This window comes from Motacilla alba, chromosome 20 (assembly GCF_015832195.1).
Source record: "Motacilla alba alba isolate MOTALB_02 chromosome 20, Motacilla_alba_V1.0_pri, whole genome shotgun sequence".
NCBI classification, from domain to species: domain Eukaryota; kingdom Metazoa; phylum Chordata; class Aves; order Passeriformes; family Motacillidae; genus Motacilla; species Motacilla alba.
Genome location: NC_052035.1, coordinates 15,254,149 through 15,276,257, shown reverse-complemented (window position 1 = coordinate 15,276,257; position 22,109 = coordinate 15,254,149). Strand labels below are relative to the sequence as shown.

Sequence of the window (22,109 nt, the reverse complement as noted above, 5' to 3'; positions counted from 1 at the left end):
GAAAATGCTGTGTTACAGTTTATTAAAGAACATTCTTTTCTCTCTGAGAGGTGAAATTGGAAGAAAATGACCAAAGATACTTTACTTAAAAGTAAATGTATTTATTCTCCTGTAGAGAGAGATGCACATGTCTATCTCCCATTAGATGCAGTAGGATTCACAAAGGTACAGGACTTTTCAAAGCTGCCTTCTAGACAAGCCCATATAAAACCCTGGGCAACTGAGGTCCCTTAGGGCTGCATTACTGTGTGGTTACTCTGACTGGAAGTGCTTGCTCTTAAACCTGCTCTACCAGAACTAAACCATCACATTCTTGTAAGCACACTACTGTATTATCTTTGCATATCTGCAGTCAAATTTGCTGTTCAGGAATTTTTCTTTCTAAACATTCCAGAGATGACTGGCTATCACTAGCTTTGCCAACTCCTAGAAACAGTCCAAAAAAGATCAGCTATATTTGATTCAGAAAATGCAGAAACCCTTGAATCTGATGATCTGCAAATTGTAAGCATCAAAGGTGATTCATCTATACTTAGTATAGATTAATGTACTTAGTACAGGGAGAAAAAAGAATGATTCTTTTTTCTTTTTTTCCAGTATTGCTACTAAGATCATCTTTGATTATAGCAGGAACTCCACAATTGTTACAGAAACAAAATCAGCACTCAGAGAAAATGTATAATACATAATAACCTACCGAGGTGCATGCTGTGGCATTTGGTCCATCACTTTCAGATTCTTGGCAGAGATTTCAACCCTTGGTCCCTGTGGAAACAGAGAATTTATGGTACTGACAGTATTGATAAAGCAAATGATCCTTAGGAAAAAATATTATAATGGGAGCGTGGTTCCTATTTGAGAATCCATTAACCACTTCTAAAATATTCGGAATCCATTGGGTGGATGTAATTATCATCTATGTTTAGATGACATGACATTACCAAACCATGACATTACCTAAAAGATAAATTAGTCCCAAACTACTTTACAAACACTGCTGTCTAGCACTAGGTAATTTCTGCTATTTTAACACTATGATTGAGGCTTGGATTTTTTCTGTACAGAAATTGTCTAAAATATTCTGCACATTCTATCTCTTCTAACCGTCAAGGCACACACAATATACACTGAGGCATAGGTTTGAATTGCTGTAACTTTTGTACATACAGAAGTTAACTTGTTTCTCTCACACACACAGGTGTAGTTATTCAGCCATTAGTAGGAGTTGGGACTTGTAGGTGTGCAGTGCACAAAGTACCGTGCCACAGCACAATAAACTGGTGTTTGCACCATGATGTTACGGGACAACAGTGGCATGCAGCAGACACATGCAAACACTCACCTGCTTTCGCATGATGTCTGTAGCTTGCATGATACACTTGGGCAGGAGTCCATGGCTGCGGGCCAGTATGGCTGCTTGCTCCAGGGACACACTCAGCGTACTCCTGAACGAGGGACCAAGAGTTAGGAAATCACAGATCTTAGCTTAGAATGTACAAATAGGCAAATTTAGAAAGTATAAATAGGTTTAGAAAGTATAAATGTGCAGAACACTTACCTGTTAAATATTGCTTCCATTAGCTATTTACTTTTATTTACTTTTTTAGATTTTCTTACATACAAAACTATTAAATTACCTCAGTCTTGCTGCACTTGGATAATGCAATTATTTGAGTCTCCAGCATCATTACTACAAGGCTGTGTGTCACTGCTCTTCTGCATTGATTTATTTTAAAGGGATTCACTAATTAATCTTTATTTTTGAGACACTGGCAGAATAGTGGTGTGTTTCAAAATCAACATGTGCACACACCAAGATTCGGAAGCTATTTTTGAGCAACTTCCTATATTTTCAATGTGCAACTGAAGACAATGCTGACTACAACTTCTATGCAACAAGATCACTTGGTCAATTGCATCAGATGAGGCACTGAAACACAAAGTCTTTTGTGTCAATACTACTTATTAAAAAAAGTATTAAAAGTTACAACCTACCCTGAAGTAAAGATGGCAGCAGATTTAGATCCTTATTATATTCCCTTAAAATTTCCCTTATTTTGCTTTGAATAGGATAACATCTCTAGAAAGAACAGAAGCTGCCATCACAGAAGCAGCACACAGGTTTAACCCTCACTCACCTCTGCATCCCAGTGGCGCACATGGTGATCTGACAGGCTCCCAGCCGGTAGCAGAGCTCAAAGGATATGGGCAGTAGGCCAGCTCCTGATGAGACACTGCTGGAACATCCTGACTGCATTGGCTTTGTACTAATGAAAGACTTCAGCAACCTGCAAAGCTCATCCATTGCATTGATAGGGCGAATAAGCTAAACAAAGCAATACAAAAACAATCCATAGCATATTAACACCAAGCTACAAAAACAAACATTTACAAGTCTTTATACTATTGTCTAAGCATAATATTCTACCTGCAACTGCCACACAGTAAAAACTATTTACAATATTTATGAACTTTGGAAATGGCAAAATGAAATTACTTATGCTTGGGATAGTTTTTTATCACAAATCACACAGATTGTTTACAATGTGTATTACATTGCAAAGATGTTCCCTGCAGCAGCATTTTAATGCTTTACATGCACAAATCCACGTCACCTGCCCAGTCAGACAGACTGCCTACACGTGAGATGCTGGGCAGTACTATTTTCTTGTTTTCTTTGCAACAAAGTGAACATAGTGAACAAAGTGTAACAAATTGCAAATTGAACATTTGTTCGTTTTCATGCATCTGTGGGAGAGGAAAATGAGCCCATTCTGTCTGGCATTAGACACTGTGCTTGGCAAGGGCAGGCAGGGTCACACAGAGTCTCCTTAGTGCTGCAGTGAAGGGGGTTTGTGTCTACCCAGGTTCTGAACATTTTCTCAACAAAAGAACTGTAGCCAAGCTTCAGAGAAATTCAGATTCCCCCCTTTAAGGTCAGGAATATTTTAAAATGCTGTTTGTGTTTGTATAGATCTGCCATACAGGTATCCCACAACTGGAATTTTAGAGATGTTGAAATAATACTTCCATGAGAGAATTTATTGCAGAAATAAGCACAGAAACAATACCTGGTCAATCTTCACTGCAGTAGTATTGGAATCAGTGGGCAAGTTCGATCTTTCTAGGTAAAATGTCCTGCAAAAAGGCCAGCAGGTACTACATTAGTTGGGTTTGTCCCACTTCAAGCACATATATGTATACTATCTTGTATAAAACAGCTGAGAAGGCTATGCTAAAAATCTTGCACTTGAAGATCTGCTTCCTTATTAAACCATTGAGACTGCAGTAATTTACAGAGTCTATACTACTATATTCCAAATTCCCATTAAGAACAATATAATTCTAGCTCTGCACAAAATTCTGAGGTCAAATCTGCATTCCTTCTGAATGGGCTAAACTATTGGGAAAAAATTACTAAGTTTCCCACACAGTGAGGATCTCCAAAAATCCTATTTGTACAAAAATCTCATCAGTAATGAAACATCTTTTTCATTAAATTTTAAGGCCCTTGATAAGGAGTGCCTTGAAATTTTCCATGTCTTCTAAGGCAAAGCAGAAGTACAAAATACCTGAGTTTACGGTAGTATTGCTGCACTTTTTCGAGTGAAACACCATTAATTTGCTGTGGGAGTTCTTCTAGAGATGAACCAGCTGGTTGTGATTGCCCCTCTGTACTCTCCAGAGCTGAAGAAGAAAACACTTTACTAAAGCTATATTATTAGTGTTTTTTAAAAATTCATGTATTTATCTCTGTATCATCTCATTGCTCAGCAGATGACTGTTGGATCATGTCAAGGCTGATTCTGTCAGTCTATAAATTTAATGCTTTTCCCAGTATGGGAGTACAGTGGTAGTATCACAGAGATGAGCTTCACAGAAAGCAGTTCTGTCTGACAGCAATTACTCCCCATTAGTGGTCCCTTCAAAGAAATTTCCTGTGTTGTATTTTGGTGTGAATATTTGTGAATATTTGCTTATCAAGTTGATTTCTAGCTCAGATGATTCTGTCATGGTGTTCGCTTTTTAAAACACTTCTTTGTAGCCTGGGCATATCTCTTGATCCTACACTAGATCAAACTATCCATGTAGTCCAGTATAATGTCTCTAAGGCTGAGGCATAAAAAAGCCCCAAACGAGTACATCTTGTTCTCATAACTGTGTCTAATTCTAAAGTCTGATACTTCCCCGGGGCTTCCTAAAATAGAAATATCTGCTTCCTAAGTAAGTCTGTAGGTCTCAGCTGCTTTTTTAAGAGCTTCATGATATTTTCTTATTTTTAATCTTTCAAAATCAGTAGTTAGTTTATTTTTCTCAAGAAAGCTTTTTATAGACACCTTTTGTAAAGAGCACTGTGTGCAGTTTCAAGGTTCCCCCATTCTGAAACCGAGCAGGCAGTTTGGAGAAGTAGTAGCTGTCAAGATAAAAGATAACCTTCAAGGCCTGACGACTTCCTTCGATGTGGTAGACGACATGAGTATCTGGAGAAATAAAGATAAAACACTTGCTGCTTTACCACAGGAGAAGAATTGTGAAACCATTGCTATCTGAGTTTGTTGGATTATCTAATGACATATCGCATCACCATAAGGTGAATAAGGGACAGCCTTTATGGAGAGAATGCAGGCTCTGAAATCTTATACTTAAAAGATCATAGTGCGACCTAGTATGATGTTTGATCCAAATACAGTAAATATGGTTAATAATTAGAATCCCATGTTGTTTCATGGCATTTCATATCCATGAAAAGAGAGATCTGGCAGGGTAAGACACTGGACACTGAAAAGCTGGGAATTCACCACAGGGAGTGTGGTGCTAATTCTCTGTCATATCTCCTCCCCCTGCACAGAATCACACAGATGAGGCACACTGGCACAGGCCACAGCTACACAGCACAGAACATGCACCACCATTCCATCGTGTCAGTCCTGCTTTAGGGGCTGTGTGCTTGCGGGGGAAGCTGAGGGAATACAGCAGTGCCTCAGAGAAGCTGCCAAGTGCTCTCCAGGTGTGACATGGTCTCTTAGATTTACAATCACAGAGGATATTGGTCCATAGAACATACCAAAAAAAAAAGTGTCTCAAAGAAACAGGGAATACTCACTTGCTACAAGACTTTCATCCAGCTGCTTGAAAAAAAAGGCAACTTTGTCTAGTTCAGCCAGAGTAACCTGGATGTCTTCCAGCATGGTGCGCTCCTCCTTCTGTAGAGCAAGGCAACAGATACAAATAGGTTATTATCTGCCAGAAGATGAGTGACAGGAAGGTACTGTTGTTATGGGCATGTTCAGGACACTTAAAGCGGAGTGCAGAGCCTTCCATTAGCTCCATCCCAGCCAGGAAATCAGCTTTTTAACTCTGTGATACAAGTATAACCACCCTTTGCTAAGATGTCATTTGATGAGATTAATGGAGTAGAGAGGGTTAAAAACAGAGTAAGTTTGAAGGGATCTCTTTTTCCAAACTTCACAAATGTGAAGAACAGCTGATCAGTTACTGCAAAATAAATACTGATACCTTCTATGCAATGCAAACAAATAGCAGTTACACACATAGATAGTTTGGACTGCATTTTATAAAAAATCTCCACACTCAATCTACAATGTCTACAAAGCAGAGGAAAAAACCTCCCTTCTCTATAATATCAGAGCTACTTGTCTATTTTATGCATCTCTTTTCTTAGCATTTTTAGAGTTTCAGCAGTTGATCTCCTGTAGCTGTGGCTCATCTGTTCATTAGGGGCAAATTAACTATGCAAGCACAGCTCCTCTCCTTAGACATGGTGCCTCAAGCCCCAGCACCACAGACTTCTCGCCACAGAGAGAGACTGAACTCTATCTGTCTGAACTCCTGCAATACTCAGAACTTCCTCACTCATTTGGGAGATGCGTGTCCTCACCAGAGGATGGCAGAGGACACACATTCTATTAACAGCTGGGCACTAAAAGCTCTCTAAATGCAGCAGCATTACTCCAGATATGAATCCTGTTTTCTAGAGTGTTCTAGTGTGACAATGGGTCCAGCATTTGTGAAGAGGTGAGTATGACTAGATGAGGAATATGGCACTTGGTTGTCAGCTGTGGAAATATCCAGAGTTTGCAGTAGTGAGAGTCTGAATATGCTGTTGGAATGCAGGTAAGAGGTTCAACAGCTCTGGCTGTGCTGAGTGGCACAGAATCACACAGACAAATGTAAGCAGACCCAAGGACACCACAATTCTTATTCTCACCACGATGGGGGAGAGAAGAGACTGGTAGTTCAGTAAAACTCCAGTGGCTGCTATCTGTTCCAGCCATTTTCTGCTGGCATCTCTGCTGCTCTCTTCATATTCCCCATTGTTGTTGTATCGATAGTTGAGAGCAGCCAGTAACTGCTCTGAAAAGGTGCAAACAGCAGCCACAAGAGACTGACAGAAGATGGAATCGCGTCTCAGCTGTAGCTCAGTATCTGTCAAAGAAGGGGAGAGAAGCATAAAGAAGTCATGAATACTTCCTTCTCACTGCCAACAAAGTAGTTTTTGTGTGTGTGTGTGCGTGCACATGATGTTTGGCTTCTGCTGTAGCTTTGTAATGACTTCACAGATAACCTCTCCTTGCTGTGTGACCTCAGTGGATAGATAACGACAGTACAGCTGGCACATGCACATGTTGCGAAATTTTCTAGTCCAATTGACTGTTCATTACTCCCTCTGCCATCTGCATGCTCCTTCTGACTGGAAAGAAACTAACTACTAGAAAGTAACTAACTCCTTAGTTATAGCAATATCTGGATTAATTCCCTTCTTTTTACATTTACAGAAGCAAGAGAATTATTGAAAGGTCTCCGCCATTACTTCTCTCCTGGGCTATTGGAGATTAATCTTCCCCCATCCATCTGTATTTTGTGGGCTTCCCATATGCCTAATGCATTAACTGGGCCCATCCATACGGTACCCATTGGTTTGTTTCTTGAGAGAATTTCCCCTATGTTAATTTTGCTTCCAGTGTGCCTGCCAGGCAGCCACATGCTGGTCAAATCAATCTTGTCACGCTTCAGGGGACTGCAGGCCAGAGAGGCACATGAATAAGTAAAGAGTTACTTCCCAGGCACCCCCAGCCCCTCCAGCAGGCTCTGCAGTGCTGCAGCAGGCTCTCATTGGCAAGGCACTGTTCCCTAGGGAAAGAAGCTGAAGACATCACTCAGAGGCTTTGAAGGTCTGGATTATTTTTATAAGCACTGAACACACTAGACTGACTAACACACTCCAGGCCCTGGGCCATATCCTCAGCTTAAGGGCAACCATCCTTCTTTCCAGCAGATGTTCATGGAAATGCTGCAGGAGATGGGGCATCCAGAGAGACACTTTGGGAGACATTTTATCTGCTATCAAAACCCAGCTTTTATGGTCAGTAGACTGGCACACAGCTTGGTTTGGACAGACTCACAGACCAGCCCTGGCAGGAGCTGAGAGGTAAGTTAGAGCCATGCAAATCTCTGATCTTCATTCTATGAAGATTTGAGAATCAAGTGTGGCACCAGTTTCCTGTTATGTATTATGATATTTTCAAACAAAAGGACTCCAAGTAAGCGTTACAACTACAATAAGACTGTGCCCAGGCTCCTTGTAAAGACCTGTCCCTTGCTCTGCGAGCACAATGTTTGGTGTGTGGTAAGAGGTTCCTGATGTCCCCAGCGTATTTGGGTTCTTCTTGCACATGTACGGTCTTGATCTGTTCTTGGCTGTAATTTCACTATGCCTGCTTTGTTTGGAATGATGACAGAGTCCATGGGCTCAAAAAAGTTGTGCAATCGATCTAATTTTTGCTGCATGTTCTCACCACAGCAGGAAGGAGTAAAGGGAAGGAGGGTTCTCTTCCATCTGAGGAGGAGGATTGTACAAAGGAAAAAATGAAGACAGAAAAACCCTGTCTTAGGGAATTCTTGGGTATGTTTTTTCGGTAAAAAAAACACAGTCTTAGGGACTTCTTGAGTATGTTGTTTTGTAAAAAATGAAAACCCCTTACCTGTGCATTTTAACAAGGCCAAAAGCAGCTGATTCTTCCCATCTAAAACAGTGAAGAAAAGAAATGCTGTAGTCAACATAATACCAAGGTAGATGTGATTGCAGCTGGTTAACAGTTTCCTCATTCCCCCCAAATCCCTGGCACCTGCATGGCCATGTCTGTTTACTCTGACAGCCCTCACCTGCACAGACATGTTCATGACTGAAAAAAACTAAGTGTAAAGCAAAGAATTTTACTGGCTACACCATCTGTTAACTACCATGAATTACTGGAAACAAATTGCATTTGCAGATGAATCCCTAAGGAGGTGATTACTATTCAGTGCTTCACACTGATCTGTAAACATCAGTTTCATCTCCTGTTTCAGTTCAACCAGACTGCAGTGGTTTAGGATGTTGTAATATCTGACTAGCATTCACTTCACAGTTCGGAATATACCAAACATCTCTCTCTTCATTTTCTAAAAGGGTTTAAAAAGCACAGGAAGATAGATCAGTCTAACATCAATCTGAATGGGCTGATGAAATAAAGTAAGGGGGGAAAAGTTCTTTGGAATTGTTGCACAGGTGCCATTTTACCATAAAGCACCAGGACTCTGCAAACCATAACCTGCTCTACCTGGTCCTCTCTAGAGCCTGGGACAGTCTTATTACGAAATGAGTTAAAATTATGAAATCAACTGCTAGATTTGGTTAAGATCTCTTCTCCCTGAAGGTAGTAACAAATGTTTCCTTATTTACAGACCTTCCACATGTTTCTGTATAACGTCAACAAGGTTCTTGATGCGCAGCGGAAGGTTCCATGGATCTTCCTGAATGCTGGCTTGAATATTATTCCGGCACCTAACTGTGGTTTCTTCCTTCTGTTTAAATTCTAGAAAACATGGAGTATGTTAGCCATTTAGGAAATGCCACATAACTAAGAACGGCTTAGGAGTGATAATGTGAATAATGATGAAAGCAGATAAGCAGTACCAATAGCAGTAACTGGGAATTCAAAAGATCCCTAAATAGAACTGATAGAGAGGGCAAAAGACTATTCCCATAGTCCCATTATCAGCAGCCTCCCTGCATTGCTTTCAGGACTGTGGGCCTGGCTGACATGCACAGTGCAGGGAGCTCTGCCCCACTCACTAGACAAAGAACCCCTGTTTCCTCTGCCTTTAATGATCTGCAGGCAGCTGTACTGGGTAGATCCAGGGAATAAGATCAACTTTTTGGCTGCAACTGTCACATCCCGTAATATGATGAGAAGTTCTAAAATATCCTGCTTTCTTTCACCTGATGAAAGCTAACTATTAATTATAGAGTAGAAAATTTATTCTCCATGACTTAGCTATGTAGTTAAGCCAAACACCTCATTGTTTGTGATGAAGTGCATAAGCAGACAGAGAAACAAAAAAAATTATGCCGAATAACTAATCCTGGAGAGGACCAGAAGAGCATTCCAACGTCCATCCATCACAAAAAGGTGTCTATTGTAGCTATTAAACAGACACTGCAGTCCAGGATTCCAGCTGAGTGTAGGCAGAAGGTTTGTCCATTCCTGAGTGTGATCAGTTAACTAAAAGACTCTCTCAGGGTAATTAATCTACTTTTAATAAATGAGGTTCTGTTTAAGCAAAATAAAAGAAACATCTGTTATTTCTTCACTTCATTCCAACAGTGCATGGAAAGGCTAACATATGCTCCTCAAGTCTACACAAATGTGAATGTGTTCATAGAGATGACTACATATAACCGAACTTCACAGGAGTTATTTCTGGAGTCAGAAAAAAAAAAAAAAAAAGCAGGAAAATATCTCTAGTTCTAGAGTTTGCCACTGTAACTAAAAACTAGAGCCTGTGAGAGGTTGGAGCTCTCATCTCCTACAGCATCTGAGGTATAGCAGGAGTAGTAGGGAATATTTCAGCTTTCAAGTGGGAAAGGAAAAACAGCAAATATTTCAAAAATAAAATCTTGTGTATTTCAGGCAGAAAAGAAACATCCTGAGCCCCAAAAGACCATCAAGACCAAAGAGTCATCACACTCCCTGAAGAAAAAGAAAACATGGTATCATCTCTTTGCTCTCTATGGGAATCAGTTTTCAAAATAAGTGTTATGTGAGGATGAATTTACTCTGGCTATCATCCATCTGAAGAAAAGCAGAGTAAGTCACTAAGCAAACTGAGGTAGAACCTTTGGTGCCTTGGATGTTCAGTGGTCAGACCCTCATCAGCTTATCAGAGCACTCCTTCACCTTGAATCTGACTATCCCTACTTTGTACCCTTTCAAATACGTTTACAGCAAAGCGGGGATTTGGAAACTTGTGAAAAAGCTGCGAGAATTGAGCAGCATGCAACAAAAGAGGCTTCTGTGTGTTTCAGGAGGAATTCCCATGAAAATGACCTCTTAGAGATACAATCATTTCAGTGGTCAGACATGGTACCTGCCTAATGCACAACTGGGTAGACTGCAGAGTTAAGGAATTCTGTGTGGCCATAGCACATATGCTTTAATGTTAAGCTCTGATGTCTTAGAAATCACATTATTAAATACAGTCAATCTATTTCTTTACCTTGCAAACTGTGGTCCATGGGAAAGTGCTTGGTTTCCTCAAAGGCCTTATTTATTCCTGGTCCTTTCAGAAGTGCATTGATTGCATCAACCTACAATTGGAGCGTTATCGATCAGTGTCAGTAAGACTTGCACAAGAAAATCTGAACAGAACTCCTGTGGAAAACTGCCACAGCCCTTACACTATTTGTATTTTGGAATGACTGACATACAGCAGTCAGACTTTGTAGCCATGAACTGGCCTCAAGAGCCTCTCACATTTAATAACAGCATTTTGCACAATGATGATCTGCATGCTGATAAGAGAATAGCAAACAACTCTCTGTGGTTACACATTATAAACACATCTGCACGCTAAACTTGTGAGAACCTCCTGAAATCTGCAAATGTGATCCATTTTCATCAAACAAATTACTAGAAGTTTGTCCTTTTTTTTCAAGAAAGCTTTTTTTCCCTTAGTCTTAAGCCTTAGGTAGGGCAAGTCAGCCTTGCTTAAATCACAAGGCAACTTTAATAACACAGATAAAAGTGATTCATCAAACTGTCCTATAATATACTTATTTACAGTGTACCCCAAAATCTCGATAGTATGCCTTCCTCAAAATATTATTTCATAACACAATTTAGTACTTCAAATTTCTTGATTGACATTGATAAAGAGAAAACAATTCTGCGTAAGAATAATGCTTTACATACCTGGTTAAAAAGGTGTTCCAGACAGCCATGAAGTTTGTCTTGCTTGTCTAAAGGTATTCTCATATCATTGGGAAGCTCATCTCCTAATACAGGAGAAATGAAAAGCTGAATTTACAAACATGATCTGTGATGAGGCATGGGCACACCTTCACACTGGTGTGAAGTAAATAATGATTGCTGCTTTATCTCCAACTCTTAGGAGAGTTAGTTATTAGTCCAATAACTAAAGAAACTTACCCCTGCCTAATACCTCTCCCATGTTCCAAATTTACTGTGGTTTATTAGAAAAAGGCAAATCTGTATCTTTATGGTCTTGTGATTAGTTTTGAAGAGACCACCGGTGCGAATTAAATATGCAAGTGCTTATAACCAGCAAAGACTTCTCAGCACTGCTGCAGGGCCAGGCACAAGAAGGATGCCTGTGACCTGTGCACACACTCACCTGATCCCATCTCATCACTGCCCAGGTAAGAGCTGTTGCTCCGCACGCTGGTGTAGGACAGCACGGAGTCCCGGTTACTGTTACACTCACTGCAAAGGAGAGCACAGAGGGGACTGAACAAAGGCCGTCCCCACACCCAGGCACCCACGCTGCTATTTGGCTTTATTAGCATTGTCTCCCCAAACCTAGCTCTGTGAAACTGAAATGACTGTAACTAATGACATGCACAACAGCCATTAAGCAAGAACTCTGGAGCTGGACTGTCACAGGATGCCTTCTTCTGTTTGCAGTTAACACTGAATGCTTAATACATCATCCTGCTTCTGTAAATAACGAAAACGGGCATCTCCACTAAACGTTTGCTACCAATTCTCAGGGTATTACAGCATCCAAATCCAGCATATAGGGAGGTTGCAGCAGCACAGATACTGGGGGTGGGAGGGAAAATTTAAGGAATCTAAGCCACTGGAAAATCAGGCACTGCAGATCCTGCAATGAAGTGGAGGAGTCACGCCAGCTCCACACCAATCTTGGCTCATGCATATCTGGAAAATTCTACAGTTAATCTCCTCTCTTTAAAGTTCACTTTAACTATTCTCACTGAAAGTAACCAAAAAGACTATGGATCTCAGGCTGTCCCCTTCCAATGAAGTGACAATGACAGTGGTTTTAATGGTACAAGCCCAAAACAAAGCTTAACAATTTCTCCACTGTCTCTCCCTCTGAAGTAATTTTTAACTGAGATGAGAGAAAAATATAAGAGCAACTGGAAGAACCCTAATTGTGATTCTTGCTGTCCTTTTTTAAATCTACTATCAAAGAAATCTGGTTTTTTTTTCTCAGGAAGATTAATACTTATGGCAACTACTCTGCAATACAAATCCTTATGAATTACACCTCCAAAATTATCACAGAAAAAAGCCTTGTTGGCTATTGCAAACAAGATATTTTCTTATCTAAATTTGCTTGAGTTTGTAGCTAATCAATGCTCTTTTAAATGAAAACCCATAAAAACACATTCCCCCTCAAGTAACTACTATCTGTAATATATGCTTAATTCTCTGCCTCTGTCTAATACAGATAAGACAGAATAATGTTTCTCTAACATTTCTCAAACAAATGTGTAGAATTCTGGAACAAGTGACAAGCCCAGAGAGACTGTTTGTGCTGTCACTTTGTTAACCAGAATAAATTAGCCTCAGTTACAGAAGTTTAAACTACAGGGATACCCTATTAACAGTGAAAGAAATAAAGCACATTTCACTGAGAAAGCGCCAAAGCACACGTGCTGATTGAAATCTCACACAGAGATGCCCCAGATCTCAGCACTGCAATTACTCGTTCTATTTCTTTATTGACTTTGTATTTGCTGTCCTCTGAGGCGATCAATATTCAACCAGACAAGACCCCAAGCAACCAATCTTACTGGCCCTGTCCAGAGCAAGGGATTGGGCTGTGCAGACTCTAGGGACCCCTTCCAACACAAATTGCTCCCCTTCTGCCATTCTGGAGTCCTGCACTGGTGGCATCAGTGGCACCTATTGCTACTGGTACAAGTGCCCAACAACAGCAAGTGAAGCATCAGGATTGCAGCAGGAACGTTCCAGAGACAGGTCATTCATTCAGGTCCCTGGAATCCTCCCAGCTCTATGGAGTTACTAGAAATGTAAAAATGGCCTAGTAAGGTTGTTAAATTGCAGTGATCAGACATGGCCGCAATTTTTTTATCCCACTTATTCTGAAGCTGAGTGTCCAAATGTTTCCCCCCAAAACAGAGAGAATTGGGAGTGAGATTTCCTTTGGTAGCAAATATTCCTGGAGAACTAGCAGTCAATCATGTCCCAAAAGGATTTTAAGACACCTGAATAAACATTTCTGTTTGTGGTTTCAAAGGGCCATTAAAAACAAAAAATTCAATGTCCATTTCTGTTTCTCCGTGTCTTAGACTTTCAGGAAAATTGGCTGCAGAACCAAGTGTTAATAGCAGCTATTATAAGACCAAGCAGTCTGAGAATTCTGCTGGACTTCTGTAGTTTCTGGCTACAGGACACAGAAAGTCACAATAAACCTAATTATTTAATTTTGTTCACTTTTCTGGATACCTTAGTTATTTTGGCATTATTTTGAGGGAACTATTTTTGCTGTGTATGTCTCCAGGGCAATAAATGTAATGAATACGTCAGTGAGGTGAATACTCTACTAAGTGAATACTACATAATTGACTGACTGGAAAACAACTTGTTTGTTGAATCCATACTGGAATGAGAACTTTGAAACACAGTACTAGTAAGGTACAAGTGGCACAATCTTCAAACTGACCTGTAGGAGTCTCTGAAACTCATTGTGTCATGTCCAGAGTCTTCCTGGTCCTCCTCAGAAACTTTGAAACAGACCTTCTTGATTCCACCATGCTCCGCTTTGTCAGCATCACTTTCTTCTGTTCCCAGGGCAGGTGAGGATGTGTCCTCAGTAGATGGTGGCTCACAGGCACCAGCTTCTGTAGGTTCTGTTATGGTGGACAAAAGTCTGCAGAAGCACAACATAGAGCTCTCAGTCCCACAAATGAACTGTCACAACTAAGGCTAAATGCAGCCATCATATGCAGAAATCAGAGCTGCAAGACTGCAAGTAGGTCACCCCAAAGCCTCTCCTCCAGCCTAAGAATCCAAATTCTCTCAGCTTTTTCCCACAGCAGAACTGCTCTGTCCCTCTGATCATCTCCATGGCCTCCTCTGGATTATCTCCCACATCCTTCCTGAGCTGGGCACCCCAGAGCTGGAAGTAGTTCTGCAGGTAGAGTCTCTCCTGAGCAGGGCAGAGGGGCAGATTCCCCCCGGCTTCACCTGCTGCCTCTCTGTGGGGCTGAGCCCAGGACACAGATGGCCCAGGACTGAATGATGCTGTCAGTGCACACTGATGGCTTATGTCCAGCCTCTCAGCCACCAGCACTCCCAAGTCTTTCTTGGCACATCTGCTTTCAGTCCCTTTATTCTCCAGCCTGTCCCAGCTAGATGCAGCACCTTGCACTTGGTCTTGTTAAACCTCAGGAGATTTCCATGAATCCCAGTTGCCAGAAGGTCCTGTTTCCACAGGTACTCTACTTCTATAAGGTGGAACTTAATCACTGTAACCATGGTGGCCTGAAAGTCCTCGCTTTCTTCCTCCAAGGCACTGGATTTCTCCTCCTCAGCTCACTGGCTGCTCTACCCAGTGGCCACCACCCTTCTGTATACACAAGGGTCCATGTGCTTTCCACTCAGGTAAAGTTTTGGTCATGTGCTGCTTTTGGCAGGGATACAGGTACATTTTTTTCCATTGCCTGGTATGGGACTGTTGTGGATTTGTGCTGAACACAAAACTGATAATACAGAGATGGCCATGTAACTGCTGAGCTAACACAGAACCAAGGCCTTTTCTGCCCCTCGTAGAGCCACACTGGGGAGGGGGCTGGGGTGTGTGGGAGACTGGGAGGAGACACAGCCAGGACAGGTGATCCCAGCTGACCCAAGGGATATTCCAGATCATGTGACACCATGCTCAGCGTATAAAGTGGGTGGAAAAGGAGGAAAGAGCGGCTGTTTGGAATGATGGTGTTTGTCTTCCCAAGTCACCATTGCACAGGATGGCACCCTGCTCTCCTGAAGGTGGCTGAACACCTGCCTGCCCACGGGAAGCAGTGAATGAATCCCGGGTTTTGCTTTGTTTGCGTGCAGCTTTTGCTTCAGCTGTTGAACTGTCTTCATTTCAACCCTTATTTCTGCCTTATGACAGACAAAATCTCAAGGGCTCTTGACAACAAATAAATTCTTATTTTAGAATATACAGTAAGCAAAACAGTGTCTGTCAAATTCAGGTAGACTTTTAGAAGCAAAAGACAATAATACAAGCACTGGGCAGTGGATCTGCCCAGAAGTAGATCTGACACAACCAGCGAGGACTTGTCATACAAGGGCAGGTGTGAAGAGGCAGACAGCTGGGGCCAACAGCACAATGTGCTTTTGGAGGTTACTGCCTCAATATTATAAGGATTTCTTTCCCCAGTGCATATAGGATTTTGTACTCACTTATTTATCTGAATGACATACTGCTTCATTTCCTTCACTGCAATGTCTAGTTTGTTAAAAAGATGCAAGTAGGAGTCCTGCATCTCCCAATCTTCCTGTTTCAGCAGAAAACTGAGTCCCCTTTCTTCCCAAATTGTTCCTCCATTCTGCTGGCCAAAGCTACCATCAGGATCTCCATCTTCTGGGGCTGGACATCTCCAAGATGGTGCAGCCATAGTGGTGATGCAATGCTGCGTATATGAGACTGGACTTAAGGTACCTTATAAACATTAAATGATCTAGTTAGTATGGCTCTCACGACTTTCTCCACTCCATCCCAGTGATGATCATTTAAGATAAGCGGAGTTCTGACATGAAAAACTAAAATTTCACAGAACTGTTTCATATAATTACATTATATGACAAAATCATTCTGGAAAAATACCCAAAGAAGTTGGGCTTTTTTCCTGCCATGCTAACCAGATATTTTGAATTTACTGCAAATCAGAAACTGGCTAGATTATGCAAGTAAAGACCTATGTCCACATGTATACTCATAGAAAACTTAGAAGCTCTCTAAAAGCATTTGTTGAAAAGTTAATGAACTTGTGTTCTCAGGAATCAGTCTGTGCTATTATTCGAGCTCTACAGACATTTACACTTACACACACACACACATACATAGAAAGGAATAGGATTCTGTCCTTACAGAAGATAAATAAATTATTTTTCATTTAGAATTGCTGACAGTTTTGGTGCAGTACTTTGCTACCTACCTTAGCTCATATTAAAAATTCAACTGCCCAAGCAAGCAGGGGTCCTTTACAAAACTCAAATTGAATAGTCAATGCCATTGTTCAGAAAGTTGGTTAGTCTATAGTTCCCTCTTCCAAACATTCCTGCACTCTGACCTTCACAAGGCAATGAATCAGAAGCATGTTAAGTCAGATGATGATAAAAAAATGTTGGAACTCAACCAGATTGTAGGAGAAATGCTGCATAGCAGCAATTTATCAGAAAATAGATCCCCTGAAACAGTAGAGACTTTCAACTCCACTGCATGGATTTTACTTAGTAATGAGAGTAGAAAGCAGCACTACAATGTGATTGACTTCAGTTTTCCCCCTGAATAAAGCACTAGCATTGACATCAGCCCCTGCTCACTTTTAGTCAGCAAGTCACCTCTACTAAGGGCAACAGCACCCTGGCCATGCAACTAGCACGAGATCATGCCCAAACAGTTCATCTAGCAAAAACATGGCACCTGAAGCCCCTCTATGCTTGAAGCCATTTCTTTTTCACAACACAAGAAGGCTGCCATTTAACTATAAAATTTTAAGGAGGAAGAAAGGGTACTGGCAAGACTATGTTTTCTTGGAACTTATATTTGACCTTGCTGAGCAGTGGAAAAACACAGCCTTTTATACAGATCAAATCAGTATGATTTGGAAGTTAATTATCACCTTGCTCTGGATCAAGACCAATAATAGAAGGTTTCCGTCCAATGCGAATACTGAATGATCTCCCTGCTGAGGTAGTGCTTTTGGGGTATGATACCTCCATGAGGTTAATATGGCAGTTGGTGGGGCAGAAATCCATGCTGTTGAGGGAATGAGGTTCCATAACGGCTTGTTTGAAGGCTGGGCTCACCTTTGTTTTCAATTCATCTGCAAACTGGGAGAAATAAAGTAGGTGTGTGCTACTGCACCTTAAAAAAATTTTTGAAGCAATACAGACAATTCTTTTCTCTTCCTGCTGCCTATTCCAGAAATCCAGGAATTCAGATTTCTGCTGCAGCTGGAATAATACATTAAAAAAAAGCTCATAAAACAACAAAGGAAAGCAATTAGCTATACCTCCTAGCACTCTCTTTTCAAGCAGCTCAGGCAACTGCACAAAAAAAGCACATACACTTTGTTTGTTTACACCATGATACACTGTAGTTACATTCATGTTAAATTAGACATGCATCAATCTGTTCTCATATTTTTCATTAATACAGTGGAAATTAATCTGCAATAATATGTCTTAACCCACAGCTCTGACAAGCAGAAAGGAGTGATTTACAGACAAGGTATTTTCACTCAAAACTTGCAATTTCAGTAACTTGCAGAACTGTCCTCATGCCTCTAGGATATCCACTTCAGAAACAGTTTGGATTCATTAATAAAGAATACTAAGACCCACTTAACACAATGAGGTATTGTTTCAAGACTTCACCAATAATTAGTAGTGTTGTACCTCTTGGTAGCTCGTGAGCCTCCTGCTAATGCTTTCCAGCTTAGTGTCACAGATTTGCCGGAATTCATACTGAGGCATGGTGGCCACAGCACTGCTTAGGGATATGAGTCTTTCGCAGTTCCTTACAAAATTACTGTCCTCTGCGGCAAAGGCCTCTAAAATCTAAACAAAAAGACAGGATGTCAATGGTATGAGTCCTGGCAGGGAGGGAAAATAGTTTTCTTCCACTGAGTGAGAGGCAAAACCCCATGGTTGAATAAAGCTGCCTTCAGAACAAGCTGCCTTTATTACTGCCTGAGAACCACTATGTGTCTAATAGTCAAGAGTCATCTACCATTCCTTAAAAATGTTTAGAATCACAGAAGTGGATCAAAATATCCACTGTCCAAGTTACCTGCTCTAGCATGCTTCCACAGGACATAACAATAACGTTACTGGGATGTGACAAACATTCACTATTAGCTTGTTTTTTTCAGAGATGACCAAGCCACTCAGCACTCTGCTGCTTTCCAATAGCAGCAGTTCTACTCAATTCCTGTAGCAACCCATCCAGCCTCTCAGGTGGGAAAAAGTTGCTTGATTTTCTTGCAAGCTAAAGCAAATTCCTGCCTGAAAAGATTAATCTTAAATATCAGCAAAGTGTATGTTACCAGGCAGATAAAAGCAAGAATTCCACAGCTGAGGGCTCCCCTCCATCTGCCTCAACAGCTGAAGTCCTGGAAGCACTTGCTGATTACTCATACCAAACAAGCTATTGTAACTCATTCTAAGGAATAAAACTCTAAGCAGGGCTGAGAAGACCAATGTCAACCTCAACTGAAGAGCCAAGCCCACAGAGGCCAATAATAAGCTATATTATTGTTTTCCCATTCTGTTTAGGCAAAAGCTGACCATGTATGGTTTTCGGTACCTTTGCAGTGAGAATGAAGCAACCTTTTGGTTCCACAATTTTCTCCAGGACAAAGGATTTGATTCCTGCACTGCTAACATATTCATATACCACCCCGTGCTCCAGGTGGGTGTTATCCACAGTCAGGCTGATGAGAGGGGTTTCTTCACCAATGACCAGTGGAGAAATTACAGTCTGTGGTGTCTGGGCTGGAACCAAATTAAGTCATTAGAGGTGTCTGGCAGCACATGTCAACACAGGCCTTCCCAGGCAAGAGAAACCTTCTGAGAAGAATATTGATTGCAGAGACACAACCTTTGGCTCAAAGAATGTTAAACTATTTGCTGCTGGAGACTGAGAGAATATTCTTAGGAAGACATTAGCTGTTGGCCATTAATGGAGACAGTGAGAGAGTTTTAGGTAATACACCTGCTCCAATCCCCATTCTGATGTTCTTCCATGTATGTGCGCACATATCCACGCTCAGGACACTACTTCTAGTTCTGTTCATGGATCCTAGCAGAAGCTTATAAGGGAAGGGAAGTATGCTAATCTCTGAGTCCTGTTGTCTACAATAACTCTCTGGAAGACTGAGATGTGAGGCAGGGATGTGGTGAGGAGAAAACATTTTTTGCACATAGCAGTTCTATTGTCACTAGAGACCAGATTCAATTTCCAGTCAAATTGAGATTTGCCAGGGAGTTGCTCCCATACTTCTACCAGGGTGCTGCTCCAGCTGTTCCACTGCTGGAACACTCTGTGACAGTGAAATTACCAGCACCACAGACCTTGCATGGGATCCACACAGATGTGCATCTGTTCCTGTTCTGGATGCCAATGGCATCCAGAGAGTCCAGACTCAGTCCTTTGGATTAAATTTTGCTTTAGTAGACTCCCTTAACATCTACTTTTCCAAATAAGCCCTCAACATGAAAGTAGACCTGTTTTTTGAGCTATGCTTTCAGAAGTTGGAGGAAATTCACCCATACCTTTTCCTCAAACAGTGGCAACATGCCTTGAAGACTTGCTCCAGATCAAAGTAATTTAACATCCTAATCTTTAATCAAAAATAACAGAAAAGACAGATTATTCTAGTAACTTGCAGTAACTTGCAGACGTTCCCTCTCCATCAGCTACTGCCCATAAATGCATGGTTTGCAGGGGCTACCAAAAGATTCTAAAAATGCTGAGTATCTTCATTCCCATAACTGGCTGTCTTGTAGAGAAAAGAGAGTCAAAGGTGCACGATTTCTAGGTGCATCTCAATTTTTTCTTCCCCTAAATAAACTGCAGCAAAGAAATATGTCTTCTGGCAGACCTCATTCAATTACAAAGCTTTGCTAAGACAAAAGATATTCTACAATAATAATTATACTTCATATTTCTACTGTGGTTTTTCTTCTGAAAGCCTCTGAATTGTCCCTAGATTTTCTTCCCCCATGAGAATCTTTACCTGATTCCTGTTGGCTGCTTTGAAGGGGTTCCAATTCTGCATGTCCTTCTAGTGCAGAGTTGTCTCTGCTGGAGCCCAGGCGACTGCCATTCAAACATGCAGGGGATGCTGCTTGCTGAACTCTGTCCTCTTCAGCATCTTCATGTGTTCTGTACACCCACTGATACAACCCCTTTCAAGAGATATAGGCTTCAGCTAGGACCTCAAAATGCCCAATCTCCAAATATTTGGACTACAGAGGTGAATCTAGCCATCAATTCTATGTCTTCTAAGTAGACTGAACTATCAACATTACCCCAGTTTTTTTCTGAACTTCAGAGAACATAAAATTTAGATCAATAGCTGGGTAAACTTCCATGGTTAGTTAATAATTTTCAGTACTGTACGCATGAAATGGCTTTCATATTATTTGTAGGTGTTTTGCAACTATGGGAAAATGGAATCAGGTCCCCTCAGTGATAGCAGGACCCTGGCATAAAAGCAAATGAGTCAAAACAAACGTGTAGAGGTTCTTTTTCTGAATATTTAGTGAGCATAAAAACACAGGAATAGAGGAGGGCAGAAGAAAGGTGGAAATTAATGTACTTCCTTTGAGGTTGTGTGTTCATACCAGTGCTTCCTGCTGCCTGGTCCTATATGCTGTGAAGTGCTCCAGAACTTCTTTGTAATTTCCACGTGTTGCATTATTCCCATTAACTTTCAAAATACACTGCCCTGGATGAAGGCCTACGGCTGCAGCCTCAGAACCTGAAAAATAACAGGAGAGAAGTTAAACAGAAATGCCATCTGCCTATGGATGAGAATACTGGAAAGTTTGCAAAAGCTTTCTGGTTAGAAAAAGTAAGAAGAGCTGGGTCAGTCCTGTCATGCCTTTGCTACTATTCAGAGAGCTTTGTTGTGTAAGGATAACATCATGTGTCTATCCTTCATGTCTTCAGCGGTGCTGGCAAAAACAGCAATCTCCTAGGTCTAAATGTATTCATGCTAGAAATTGACATTTCTGTGGAAAATTGTTTGGGATTCTTATATGGTTCTCTTTTAGCCTTATGCGGTCTTGCTTAAGTACAACTGTTGTATTTGTTCCAGCCTCTTGCACCTGGAAGACAGAACACTTGCATGGTACACAATTTGCTACACAAAAAGACCACGATGTCAAATGTAACTTGTCCTTTCCAGGCAAAATCCCGAAAAAGGACAATCTTCCTAGCTACAACTTCCAGCTTGCACTCCAAACAGTGAAAAACTGGTTGTAGGTGCTGCTACAAAATGGTGTAATAAATGTGTGTCCCTGGAAACGCCATCTGTGGGCACTGCCTAAGCTAACTGCACTCAGCTGGAGACACATATTTGTTCTGAAGGAAGGAACTGGTGTATGTTTAAAAGGTTGTATTTTCTGCATCTGCTTAACACGAAGGTTAAAGCTGTGCTTTGCTTGTAGCTCAGGTAAATATGTCAGGCAGAGAAGTAGTAAATATCTCTGTCAAATTGTGTTTTCTCCTTTTAAAAAGATCAAGGTGAGCAGTTTGCCTCTGTCTTATACTGGTAATTTGTAGCAATGTATGCCTGTGTGAAGGGAGAAGTAGTCTCCAAGTCTTATGTCGTACTTTGTGATGTCCAGATTGTGTTAACGACTTGTCTACCGACCTGCTGATCCTACAGCACCTTCAGAACCCAGACCCAAATTGTGGATGACTACAGGTAAAAATATTGAGGAAGCCACAGACAGCACGACCCCTCAACTTTTTCTCAACCATCTCAGTTTTACCAGTTTCTTTTTCCCTGTGGC

The 22,109-nt window shown here is 41.2% G+C and overlaps 2 protein-coding genes across 4 annotated transcripts in view; one reads left to right on the top strand and one right to left on the bottom strand.

Moving 5' to 3' along the window:
• The window catches only part of LOC119710413 (proline-rich proteoglycan 2-like), a 48,685-nt gene extending 40,698 nt beyond the window's left edge, over positions 1-7,987 (top strand). Inside the window, exon 4 of the mRNA XM_038159413.1 lies at positions 7,298-7,987. The gene's annotated coding sequence lies outside the window, so the exon portion shown is untranslated. The remainder of the gene's footprint in view (positions 1-7,297) is intronic.
• The window catches only part of PREX1 (phosphatidylinositol-3,4,5-trisphosphate dependent Rac exchange factor 1), a 121,676-nt gene that overhangs the window by 2,849 nt on the left and 96,718 nt on the right, over positions 1-22,109 (bottom strand). For all 3 annotated transcript variants that reach the window (XM_038158585.1, XM_038158586.1, XM_038158588.1), the window contains exons 20-39: positions 20,934-21,070; positions 20,324-20,495; positions 18,892-19,079; positions 17,982-18,143; positions 17,204-17,414; positions 15,762-16,020; positions 14,017-14,223; positions 11,698-11,786; positions 11,256-11,338; positions 10,561-10,651; positions 8,748-8,876; positions 8,004-8,045; positions 6,230-6,447; positions 5,105-5,204; positions 4,338-4,481; positions 3,573-3,687; positions 3,072-3,138; positions 2,139-2,326; positions 1,343-1,445; positions 698-765 (exon numbers count right to left, since the gene is read on the bottom strand). In XM_038158585.1, coding sequence (XP_038014513.1) covers positions 698-765; positions 1,343-1,445; positions 2,139-2,326; positions 3,072-3,138; positions 3,573-3,687; positions 4,338-4,481; positions 5,105-5,204; positions 6,230-6,447; positions 8,004-8,045; positions 8,748-8,876; positions 10,561-10,651; positions 11,256-11,338; positions 11,698-11,786; positions 14,017-14,223; positions 15,762-16,020; positions 17,204-17,414; positions 17,982-18,143; positions 18,892-19,079; positions 20,324-20,495; positions 20,934-21,070 — 2,773 coding nt within the window. The remainder of the gene's footprint in view (positions 1-697; positions 766-1,342; positions 1,446-2,138; positions 2,327-3,071; positions 3,139-3,572; positions 3,688-4,337; positions 4,482-5,104; positions 5,205-6,229; positions 6,448-8,003; positions 8,046-8,747; positions 8,877-10,560; positions 10,652-11,255; positions 11,339-11,697; positions 11,787-14,016; positions 14,224-15,761; positions 16,021-17,203; positions 17,415-17,981; positions 18,144-18,891; positions 19,080-20,323; positions 20,496-20,933; positions 21,071-22,109) is intronic.